The 12,831-nt window shown below is 41.8% G+C and overlaps 1 protein-coding gene across 1 annotated transcript in view; it reads right to left on the bottom strand.

Annotated features, from left to right (window-relative positions):
• Positions 1–12,497, bottom strand: part of adamts3 (ADAM metallopeptidase with thrombospondin type 1 motif, 3) — a gene marked incomplete at both ends in the record, with an annotated part of 67,316 nt that extends 54,819 nt beyond the window's left edge. The window contains 3 exons of the mRNA XM_080852754.1: positions 10,217–10,638; positions 11,928–11,949; positions 12,432–12,497. Coding sequence (XP_080708880.1) covers positions 10,217–10,638; positions 11,928–11,949; positions 12,432–12,497 — 510 coding nt within the window. The remainder of the gene's footprint in view (positions 1–10,216; positions 10,639–11,927; positions 11,950–12,431) is intronic.
• Between the last annotated feature and the right edge of the window lie 334 nt (positions 12,498–12,831).

The following is a 12,831-nucleotide window of genomic DNA, read 5'->3' as shown; positions in this document are numbered from 1 at the left end:
CTCAGAGTTGTCAGTTTCAAAATAAAAAATGTTCCTACCTCATCAGCAAATCCACAAAAAAAATGGTTTATTCCATTTTATACTCAGTTTTGCATCATTTATCAACGTCTTGTTTTTTCCTCCGACAGATGCGTCAAGGAGGACACAGAATCGATGCAATCTAACAAGAAAACCATGCACACAACGTTTCATCCAGGAGCCATCCTAAAGATTAATGACTGCAGTTCCTAAAAGGATGGCAATACTTTTATCAGTCCACTACACTGGAGTTATCATCCTGGGTCCAAGGTTATGATGCAATCATCTTCAGACATAGTTCACAGGTGCATTTTGGGTCATTAGCATCTAAAATAGAGATTACTGGGGCATTTGGTGACATAAATACGGAATTTAGCAAGATTTGATCAGTGCTGATCAAATTATTTAGTTGATGTAGTCTGAAACCTAAAATAATTAGCGCAGTACTTTGAGGCAAATGGATTTTTAAATGCTTCTCACAGCAAATTGATACATGCGATCAATTTAGATAAATTAATCATAAATCATGTACTTAAAGTACTTAATAAAAAAAATTGCTTGACAACCCTTAAAAGGAGATGTTTTCCTCTACAAAATTAACTTTGAGCAACATGCTGAAACAAATATGCCTTTTTCACCAGCTTTTCTTCGGCAGCAGGAAATACTAAAACATGTTTGACTCCCAAAGTTAAAGAAATATGATTATGTAAATTAAAAGAACGCTGTCAACAGATTTACGTGGAATAAAGCTGAGCCATGGTTTGTCAGGTTAGACATTCAGCCAGGTGGAAAGAGTCTCATCAATTCAGGGACAGAGCCACAGATTCAACGTGGAATACTATTTTTTCCAGATTTAGAAGACACATGACCTGATTTACTAACAGAATTGGCAGATTTCGGGGCCTTTTTTGTGATAGTTGCGGCCTAAAATTACTGATTTCGCGGGGACTTTTCCAAAAAGTTAAGGTGAAAATTGCGGTGTTTTTAGGTGTTTGTTGCAATGAAATTGCGAGAGCAAGTGCAAGTTGCGATAAAAAGTTGCATATTTCCCTCTTTGTAATTGTAATTGAGGTATTTGTTAAAAAATAAATAATTAATAAACAAACATTCTCTAAAGAACCATACCGCATAAATGTAGCATAATAGGCTGTTCTGCCCTCTGCTTATTTAGGTCAGAAAATGTATATTGTTTGTATTATTGTTATGGAAACGACACAGGACTTTTACTTTAACATCATTCAAATGTTCGTCTTGTGGGAATGGCAACAGCTGTTAGGCAGTTATCTACAAACATAGTTATGCTACGTTATGCTAAACACGTAGGGGGAACAGTACATAGGATTTACTTATCCACAACGAAGTGCACCTGTTGGAATTACAAAAGAACCACAAGTAAGACTGAATAAAACTTTATGAATATCTCAGCCTACACATAAAACTGCATTTAATTTCCATGCCTGGTGTAGCCATTCTCATTGTTTACAACGGATAAGAACTCTGCTAGTGTCTGCACCGTGTCTGCAGGGCAGGAGAAAGTTGTGGGAGACGACAATAATTAGTCAAATTTGCGGGAAAGTTGCGGTGATGTGTTAAAATTGCTACGTTGCGCTGAATTCGCGGCTAATCGTTGAATTCGCGTGAATTGGCGCGATTGCGACATCGCGCAATCCTGGAGGCTCTGGATTGCGCCCATTTCAGGCGAAAAAATAGCGGGTGTAAACATAAAACGGTATTTACAAAGGAGGCGCATTTGAGTAGAAGCGCAGATTACCGCTGCTGGGAGGGTATAAGGAAAAGTGGGTGTGTGCTGCAAAAAGGTGGGAGGAGAGGCGTTAAGTGCGCCTAATTAAGTATTCGTGGTATTTACTAAAACTGCTTGGCGAGAGTGCGTCTCAAATTTGCAGGATAATTATGCGCCTCATAAAAGCACATCTTAACCAGGATGCGCGTTTTGATTGAGTCTGAAAACTTCGATATGGCAGCAGTTATTAGAGCAAGGCGAAAACACAGACAAAGACAACGCGCAGAAAGAATTTTTTTAACATGACTAACACTTTTCCAATTTCCAAATTGTAGAGCCAGAGCAGCATATTCATTTCACCTTCCATATTTATTTTGAAGTTATAACCAAAATAAGTGCCAAGGCAACAGAACGTCTGAACTTCAGTTTCCCCTGCCCTGTCCACACCAGAAGTCCAGTTTCAAATGTATCCGCCGGGGGCAGCGTTTTTGAAAAGCAGAGTTTTCAGTGTTGGAATACACCGTTTTAAAGTAAGAGGTGTTGTGTATTCCTACCAGACTATTAAACAGGATGCTATGGGCAGTTAACCTGGCTATTAACTATCCTAGCTATCTCTAGCTTAGGGAACCATCTTAACAGTTTGCAGTTGCCTGTGTGTGATAAACTCATGTTAATATGTGTAAATATGAACTTTTTCAGAACTCGTTAATATGAAGCTGCACAGGCACACTGAGGGGTAACCATAACCAGAACTCAATGTTCATTGAAAAGTTTAATTTCCCAAAATCAGCTCACCAATAAAGGACAGGCATGAACTTTAAGTGATCACAACTTTTAATGTGGACGGGAGGGCTAAACGGAAACATATCTATGAGATTCTATATTTACCCGGGCAGGTTTGCTCTAACCTCGTCAAACAAAAGCTTTAATTCTAATTTTAACTCATCATCCATGGTGGCAGGAAAACGCAGGCTTTGTCTACCCTATTTTAGCGGGTCGCTATTAACACTAATGGGCGGGGCTAGGCGCTAATGACAAGACGACATTCTTGTTTGATAAATAGGATGCAAAAACACGTGCGGTATTTTGCGCTTCTGCGCAAAGGCGCAGATTAAGCCGCGTCGCAATGTTAGTAAATCAGTCTTAAAGCCAATAAGAAAATGTCACACTTTCACCTGAACTACAAAAGCTACATAAACATTACAGGCTGGCATATCAGCAGTGCACCACTCTCAACTGGAAAGCAGTAGGGTAATGCCATGCCAAACAGTTTGAAAAGTACATCCCAACGGTGCACAGAAATTCAACCAATACAATACTGTAGTTTAATAACACCAGTAACATTACTAAGTTGCCATGCTTCACACAAAGCTAATCACACAAGGCTACACATCTGGTGCAATAGCTAGTGCCTTCCACAAAGCAAATATGTGTGCTTTCTTTGTTTGAGGTATTTTTTATGCATGTATGTATGTACATTAGTCAGGACTAGAAAAGCAAAACACAAGCAAAGGCAATAACAGGCCTGAAACAGACAACCAAGAAACAAAGCAAGTTAAGTGTGATGTGGAGAAAAACTATCTTTTTCGTCATGCCTTCAAATTACACCACTGTGGCGGCAATAGGGCTTTTAGACTTTATGACGAGAGAAATCTACTTGCTGCAACTTCCATTGTGGTAACCACCCCGGCTGTTTTGTTGCCCGTGGCCAGCAGGCCGTATGGAGTGGACAATCGCAGGTGGCTTTGACTGAGCTCAGCCTGCCATTACCTAAACAGAAGCCCTCTAAAAGGGATCAAGAGTTCTGTGTTCCATCAGTTTAATATCCACAGCATCAGCCAGGGCCAAGACAAACATATGGGATTCGGCTGAAGGGGTCCAGTTTTCTGAGACGGCCCTCCAGCCTAAACTTCTTAAGGAGCCGGTATGAACGTGCTTTATTTAAAAAGGTACTGCCACTTTCAAAAAGCCTGGATTCAGTGGAGACACTGCTACCTTTCACCCTCCGTGTTGTTTAAAGGTGTGTTTGCTTTAGAAATGTGTGCAAACCTTCGTCATCATTACCTACCATTTTCATCCCTCCCCTTTAAAAAAGGAACTTTAAGGAAAAATTACACCAGCTAATTTCTCTCAAATCGAAAAAAGGGAGAAAAAATCCCAAAGGGGAAAAAGAAGAATTCCTGTATTTTTATTAAGGTAAATACAATAAGGTAAATACATTATATATACAGTATATATTTCACCTGTGTATATCATAAAAAGCACCTAAGCATTTACTGCATTCTGCAAATGTGGACATTCCAAACAGCAGCTGAGTGTGAAAGGAATCTGGCCTGGCTCCGTTTAAGAATCAGCTGCTTCCTGGAATTTTATTTACAGTCATCCATCACTCCTGTGTACAACCATCAGTCACTCATGCTCTCAAGTGGACTAAAAAAATAAGGCCCCAAAAAAACGATAAGCCAATTTTTAAAAAAAATATATTGAATTGAATTTTGATCAGAAGGAAATACACCAGAGTTTAATCTGACTCATTTCTTTCTTGAGCACTCCGGCGAATGGTAGAGCATTTCCAAACATTTGCCCAGTGCTTCTTAAGGTGGTAAGCAGCAACTGCCTGACCCTAAAATAAAACCAAGCCACCGTGAATGGGCTTCAATGTCTACGCCACTGACAACACAAACTGTGGGCTCCCCTGAAGTTTATGAAGGTCAGATTAAAAACGTACAAACATATAAATATATCAATAAACGCAGCCGGCATACATTACATGCACTGCAACATCCGTGGCTTCTTGAGAGAGAGGCAAACCTGAAGAAATAGCTTGCCTCTGCATATCCTAGCACACCTCCCCACCGCCACCTCTAACCATATACCAAAACAGTTCTGGGGTCAGGTCTCTGCAACGGGCAAGTCCTTGGCTGAATCAACAAGTAACATCAATAACTATTAGTGAATACAACTCTTGTGCCCGATTGCACTTTGCTGGGCAAGGGCGAATACCTTAGTTTCTTCTTCAGTCGCACAGGCTCCTGAAAGGTTAGGGCCTGAGCCTGCTGGAAAACACTCTTCAACAGGCAAGGACCTTTCATTATATTCTCTCCAACTTCACTGTTAGCCACCCAGTATAAAAGACAGTGCAGAAGCACTGTCCAAGTGACCTTTTTAGAGGAAAGTCATTCAACAGACTGAAGAAAAACACATTTGGCCCTGCTTTGAAAAGTTAATCATGTAAAAAAAAAAAACTGTAACATCATGATTGATAACATGAAGTTCACACAGCTCCAGGGCCTGAGGTTGACATTAAAACCCAAATTGCCACCTGTATCATGCAGCACAACATGATGAACTACTCTGAAATACCCTTCACATTAACTGCTCTGGGAAAAGCGTGCGGTTTTGACCGACTTGATCGCATTGGCCTGTGGTGAAGTAACAGTTAACATTAAGCTCTGGATTGCCTCCAACCCGTCTTTATTTAGGTCAATTATTCTGTTCTGCTTCGAGTGCCAAGACTTTTTCTCCTGATCCAAGCTTTACCTGATTTCTGTCACAGATGCTGAAAGAAGTCATTCACTTTTGCCAATGCTTGGTGAAAATATGTATTTTCCTCAGAGGGCTGCTGGCTTTTCTGGAGCTGTACATATGTGCTTGAAACATCCCATACATTCAAGCTTCAGCTCTGCAAACAGATGAATGTTAGCTTGCTATGTATTGATTTCAGGGCAGCGATTATTGTTTCATATTTAACGCAGCTATATACACGTACACTTATTGTTCTGCACGAGTTAGTGATTAGGTTGCTTGAGGCATTAAGGCATTTTGGATTGCTGTGTGGGTTATTCAGCATTGGTTAATAATAATCTTCAACGCTCTGTGTCCTCTCTACAGATTCCTTAGTGTAGCGCATGTTGTTGCGCAACAAGAATTCAGATGACATGACTAAAACAAAGAAATGATGAAACCTGGGAGCACAAACTTTCCTTGCCTGTGTGAATGTCAGTGCCAAAGCTGCAGTGTGTTGTCGGGCTCCATGCACACATTTTCCAGCCACAAAATCAGGCACTTGGAGAACAATTTCAACAGTTTCAGGGAGTGTGGCTAATAAAGGATACTTTATCCCAGGGACTATAGCTAGTCAGGGATCCTTTAATCCAGGGAATATGGCTAGTCAATGACACTTCATTCCAGGGAATATAGCTAGTCAATGATACTTCATTCCAGGGAATTTGGCTAGTCAAGGATACTTCATTCCAGGCAGGAAAGAGCCATGAGCTCCAGTATGTACTATGAGCTTCACATGAACACTTGGTCAACACTCCCAAACATATCACAAGCAACTAGTCAACTTTGTGTCATTTTGTGTTTGCAGGCTAACTTCAAGCTAACACTTTACATAACTCAACTTTACTACAATATATCAACTGAAAATAAGAGGGATACTGGGGCAGCAATACTCTTGCAGTTAGAGGCTTGTGCCCAAAAGATTGCTCGAAATCAGGACCAGCAAGAATATCTTTGGTGTATTGCAGTGCCCTTGGGCTAGGGACTGTACCCTATGAAGCTGCTCATCAATCCCCAGTAGAACACTGGACACAGGTTGTGCTGGAGACTCCCAAGTATGCGTGTGTTCAGTGCTTCATTTGTAAATCAGGAGGTCCCAGAACACAGAGAGGGTGTTGTTCTGGCCGATCAGGGGAAAGAAAAAGTCGGAACCCATAAAAAAAATCCACAGTGCCTGGAGCAAGTTGGACAACGCCTAGCTGATAAAACGAAACAAAACTAAATTAAGCTCTTATCACAAACGAAGCATTCTTTATTTACATTTAATAATCAGAGCATTCACAATCACAATCAGCAGGGGGTGGCGCGTAGAAACAGCTGTTTACGGCTTGCTACTCTCTCTCTCTCTATCTCTCCCTTCATTCCCTGTTGTTTCCCTTCAGTCTATGGGAGGGAAATGGAATTAGGGCCAAAAGTTATATTTACAACCACAAAAGGCAAGCAGGCTAAGAAACAGAGCTATCTCGATCTATCCATCAATCTACTCCACTCCTCCTAGCACAGCACCCACACATAACAAACATCACTGCTACATGGAATTATTTTGTTGCAACAAGCTCCTTCAGTAAACCTTCACTGAACAAGATTATGATGTCCAAAACTGACAGACACGCTTTGACAACTGGCCTGAAGGGGAACAATAGACTGTCATGCTGATGGTCAAATGGAGATCCTGACCCACCTGTGACATTTAAGGCCCTTTTACAACCCTACTTTTTAATTTTGCGTTGCTCACCACACCACACAACACCTGCCAGGGTGATGACACAATCAGGAGAGGATCCTCCCCACTACCTTCATGTACATGTTTGCCTCAAAGAAATCTCCAGCCAACAGGTCTGCAGTTGCTAAACTGTACCACCAAACAGGTGTGAGGAAGAATCAAGCACTATAATTAGGGATTTTACAACGGAGGCAGTATATCCCAAATCCATTTCCATTCTGTAGGATGCCCATAAATGTCACCCACGTTCACTTGGATTGTGGATCCAGAGGCGGCATCGATTTCAACACTATATTCTTTGTCCAGCTCAGCGGGAGCTGGAATGCCCGGCATGAATTAGAGGGGGGCAGCGAGTGAGGGGAGTTCAAAGACGCATCCCAAGAACATCGGTGGTGAAAGCAGAAAAAAAGAAAGGTGAAAGGAGCCGCTGGCAATGTAGGGAGTGCGAGAAAAAGGGGGAAAAAGAAAGAGCGACCCTGTGATCATTAACAGTATTAATCTACTGACAAGGGTTCAGTGGGACGCTCGACTGGGCGCTCGCCAGATCCTCCTCTGAAGCCACGCCAACAGTCCAATAATGCAATCTGCACAGATCATCAGCGACACAGCTTAACTTTCTTCAGCACCCGGAGTGACCCCCCCCTCCCCTCCACTCCCAACTCTCCAGTCCCACAACCCCCTTCATCCTCCAGCAGGGCAACATACATGAAAGGAGCCAAAGGAGGAGTGACAGAGCATGGTGTTTAGCTCCAAGAAACCTGAGTGCCTAGCTTTAGGGGGAGCACTGAGCCACCCTCTGTTTGGTTCCAGTCCTCCTCTCCATTAGCCTACTCTTACAAACAAAACACAAGTCTGCAATGTATTGCATGAGTCAATTATTAACAATTTTTTAACAGAATATTCAATAGATGCATAGAATATTCAGCATGGAAATCACTGAATAGATGTGTCCCTAATATGGACAATGCATTACATAAGACTGAAACCCACAAAAACAGCTGGGTGCAAGTAATAGACTTGCATCGTTCATTATCTGGTAGCCTATCCGTTGACCTAGTTCCAGATGATGCCTCCCAGTCCTTCTACATGCCTCCTACTCACTTGCCTCCTATACAGAGCCTCCCCCCTAAGCCACCCAGCGACAGACTAAGCTGGGAGGAAGTATCTGCTGCTTAGGCAGTGGGGCAAGAGCTGCCTGTAAAAGACTTCCAGACTCAAAATGGCTGTAATTGGGAGCAGTAAAACACACACCTAGAGAGGACCATGAGTATCAATTTAGATCAAAGGCCATTTCTGCTGGCTGCTGTGTTTCATCCATCACTTTCGGGAAGTTGTTTTCAGCCAAGGGAGTTTAAGGGGACTTAGATCCGTCCTGTGAGAATTACCTTAACATATCCCTGTCTGCCATGGACACATGCAATTTGCCATTCACTGATGCTTACCTACACACACACACACACATTCACAAAATCACACTGCTGCTTTCACACATCGCCATTATGGCGGTTAGACTACATGTGAGACTCTAGTAGTGCTAAAAGCAGATCTTTCGCGCTCCTCTCGTGTTACATAAATGTGGTGAGACCTTAGAATGACCACCGTTTGAGCACTGTGGTATAACTATATCCAGGTGAGGAGATTTCAGGGCTTTTCCTAGAAAATCCAGGGAGATTGGTGGTGTGTGGGGGGGGATAATATCATGTCTGCATGTGCTAAAAGTGTGCAGCAGTAATGGGCAAGTCTGTAATATCTCTTATCCATGACTCACTGCAAAGACAAAATACCCTTGTCACTCCTGAACCTGCCTTCAGTTTAACTCCAGTTTTACTACTTCGACTAATATAATACAAATGTAATACTACTTTAAATCTTGCTTTGGTTTATGTAATTCAATTTCTGAAAATGTGTGATCGACCATTCCATTTTGAATACAGTTAAATAATTGTCTACCAAAAACATATTTATTTTAATATAGTTTGATGTTTTCTTGATAATTTGCATTTTAACTGCTTAAATAAGTAAATCAACCCATATTGAATGCCATGCAGGTGTAAAGCTAACATTAAGCATGTTAGTATGTAGGTCATCAACCATCACAGAGGTTCAGCCATACCTGTCTCTACAAAGGGCTTTGAATTGTCACCAATTGCTTACGACTCCACAGACACTCAGCACATTCCAGTGGTTTCGAGGGGGCATAGGGAGCGCATGTTGTTTCTCCATAACCTAATTGGACGTGCGGCCCAAATAATACAGTGAAACTAGGGTGCAAGCAGCGGTCAGCCCAAGCCACCACATGCATCTCAAGCAACATAACCCATCCGACCGCCTCAACAATGAGGACACATTTACCCCTATCGCTTCAAATCAGGTGTTTCTGTCCAAAATCGCTGCACAGCCTATTCTGTACTTTAAATCCAAGACTAATCCTTCCCTGACTCTGTACTCCAGAGGGACAGTGTTGACGCCATGGGGAGAAATGGGGAGGGCAGCTAATTTGTGCAGATCTCAGGGTGACCCAAGGTTCACTCAACTCTGGTATCATTTTGGATGTTAGCCCAAGGGTTGCAGAGTTCATCGTAAGAAAGGCAGGGACAGGAAAAGGCACAAACTAGAGTGAATGGCTTGTCCCCACACACTGATTGGATATGAAGACATGCCACACTATAATGAAAAGGGAGAGATTCCTCCAAATTCTTCAGACATTGCATGGCCTTAAGAAGTGCAGGAGAAAAAGCGCTCTTAGCTGTGATTTCTTTACCATAAAGTTGTAAATAAATAGACAGGGCTGTTTTGTCTAAGCCATCAAACAAAATAGATTCAAAGCCAAAGTAAACTCTGACAGATTGCAGCCATGTGAAACACATGGTTAAATGGATGATTACCTTATGGGAATACAACCAATACTACAGGAAGACCTCATCAAGTTTGCAATCAGTGCAAACCTAATTTGATGATGCATATCAGTCAGTGACAAACAGGAATATTGAATTTGCACTGATTGTTGAATTACTTTATCCAGGTAGTATTGGTAGAATAAACACACAGCACTGACCTTGATTAGTAATTAAAATAACTGAAATAATAACAGTTTTTCAATCACTGTAATTGTGTATGTCCTTTTCTGATTTGAAAACATTGCGTTTGCATTTGATTTATGAGGCACTTACCAGCCCATCGCAGTTGTTAATGGCAACGGAAGCTCCAGGCACGTCCGTGATGTCGCCAACGAAGGTGCAGTCTGTTTTGAGGAGCTCTCGGTTCAGTATCCTGTCCGTGCGAATGCTGGAGCGGTTCCCGCTTTCTGTCGAGTTGCTGTTATCCTCCAGGAACGCCTCTACCTCATCGTGCCACTCAACCATGGCCCCCGGGGCCACCAGCCACCGGTTGGGGTGCAGCCGCAGGTGGAACTCCTTGCCGAAGGCGGTGATGTTGAAGAAGAGTTTATCGCTCTGCTCCGGGCTCAGCGAGGCGTCCCGCTTTACCCGCTGCTTGTGGTTGGCCGAGAGCAGGTGCGACAGATAGTGCCCCTCCGAGTCGGTGCTGATGGGGGTGATAAGACCGTACTCCCTCAGCCTGCTCTTGAGGAACTCTGGAAGCAAGGCAAGGCAAGACGGGCATGTGGAAAAGTGCAAGCATCAGACCTACTTAAGAAGCATCAGGTTCTCAGAAACTCACTACCACGGGACCACTACTCAAGACCTGGCCCCATTAATGTTTTATCACGTTATGCAAGATTAAAACTAAACATCTATGCCTGTGTATATGTGTGTGTATGTGTTGGGGACAGAGGTTGGGGTTACGGGGTAATAAGAGAATCAACTACTAGATGGCAGTTCATCTTAACCAGGTATCTTTGTTTGGTTTCTACTGTGGTCTTTATTCACTTGCTCATTCGTGGTCAACTTAGCAGATGAACTAAGCTTATAGGCCTAAAACTGTTTCTTTCATTCCAACGCTATTTTTCCACAAACATTTGGATTGCCTTTTAAACGTACAGTAAAAATGATGGCTTGCGTACAGGTAGGCCTCTAAAATATATAGAAAAAAATATATAGTGGGGCCAGAAATGTTGAACCTTATAATTTGCCTATGGTACTTCTGGCTACAACATGAAATAAAAGCAGATGTCATTGTTTGACATATATACAAAATCGCATGCTTTACGCCCCACAGAAGTCTGGTTTTGGACCCATTTGATGCAAGTGTCAAACATACAGTGTCCGAAATCTTAACCAAGCACAGTTTTTGGTCAGGCTGTCAGTTATCAAACACTAACAGAGGGACTACTGGAGGAACTTCCTAATTCTTGTCAGCAAATAAACTTCTCCCTTAGTATAGCAGAATAAGTCTGATACAAATCTGAGAAACAGGCCATGTGTTTGGGAGAAAATGTTCACTTATGGCCTATTGTTGACAAGGCCATGCAAAAATGTATCTAAATGTTTTTTTCTATTCTGACATTCATGCTTTTCTAAGTTCAGTATGATTGTATTCTATGCCTTCTCTTGCTTGAAAGAGAATTGCCTGTAATCACTGAATTAAACTACTGTATAATTAATAATAACAACTGTGAAAAAGCTAGTTTGTTTCGGCCAAATCATTTATCATTATATTTCAACTCACAAAAAAAATACATTGTTCATTACAATTTAAATAACTGCCAACGATCTGGGATAAATTAAGCAAAGAGTTGACATTTAGTTTAATATTTAGGGTTGTGATGCAATGCTGAGGTCAATGTTTGGACACAAACCTATGAAAGACATATTTGTAATACTTGCTGTTTAGTAACCAAAAACAACGGAGATGTTTCATTCATTTTTAATGTGGTTTATTCAGTCCTAGTGTGTGAGATAGGTTAAGAGATAAACGTCTTACCTTCCGTATCTACTTCGCCAGCCTGAAAGAAAAGTCAGAATATAGTTTTACTACAAACCTCCAGGGCAAACCGAACACACACCGATCAAACACAGACAACATTGTATAGGCTACACTTTCCCTAGTCTCTCTCGCTCAGTGACCACAATGTCATGAAAGATCCTGTTGAATCATGAGTGACTTGGCTAAAGTTCAACTTTCGCTTTCACGTGCATATTTAAATAAATAAGAAACAGTGTCACAGATAATGACCTAGCCTAGCCATGATAATTACAGTAATATTACTCTGCCTGACTCCAGCACCAAGACCTCAGAGAACGCTTTAACTCAGGGACTGAACTTCTGTCTGTGTAAATGTGAAAGTAACTGTCACAGTTGCGTCTAGTGCTCAAAATCATTTGTAAAATACTTTTCAGAGTTTTTCGGTCTTTACCAGTGTTTTCCTCAAACATCGCCAATAGAATGAATTAAGTGAACGACGACTGTAGGAAAGAGATGACTTACCAGGTCGGCTGAAGTCAGACTCACTACAACTCCTACTACAAGTAAGCTCAGTGACAGGAGGACCATCACGAGTCGAGTGCGTTCAACAGCAAAGAAGGAATTTAAAATAATAGTAGAAAAAAAGATTCCAAATCAGATATTTCACTGTACTTTCCGCACAGCGCCGACAAACTGACGAAAAACACTAATCCAACCATTAAAGTCTGACAGTGAATCTGCAACTTTCCTCTCCAGGAGACAAACAGTATTAAAGTACAATTAAGTTTAGCGAAAGTTGCAGCACTTGGGTCAATGTGTTTATTATGGCTGAAACGCTGGTTAGTACATCTCTAGCAGACAGAGTTAGTGGAAGCCCCTGCTAACTGGACAGAGCAGTGGTTGAGCTCTTGCAACCTGGCAC

Source organism: Sprattus sprattus (assembly GCF_963457725.1).
Source record: "Sprattus sprattus genome assembly, chromosome: 15".
In the NCBI taxonomy this organism is placed as follows: domain Eukaryota; kingdom Metazoa; phylum Chordata; class Actinopteri; order Clupeiformes; family Clupeidae; genus Sprattus; species Sprattus sprattus.
Note: the sequence above shows the minus strand (reverse complement) of the source record. Positions and strands in the feature narration are given on the sequence as shown.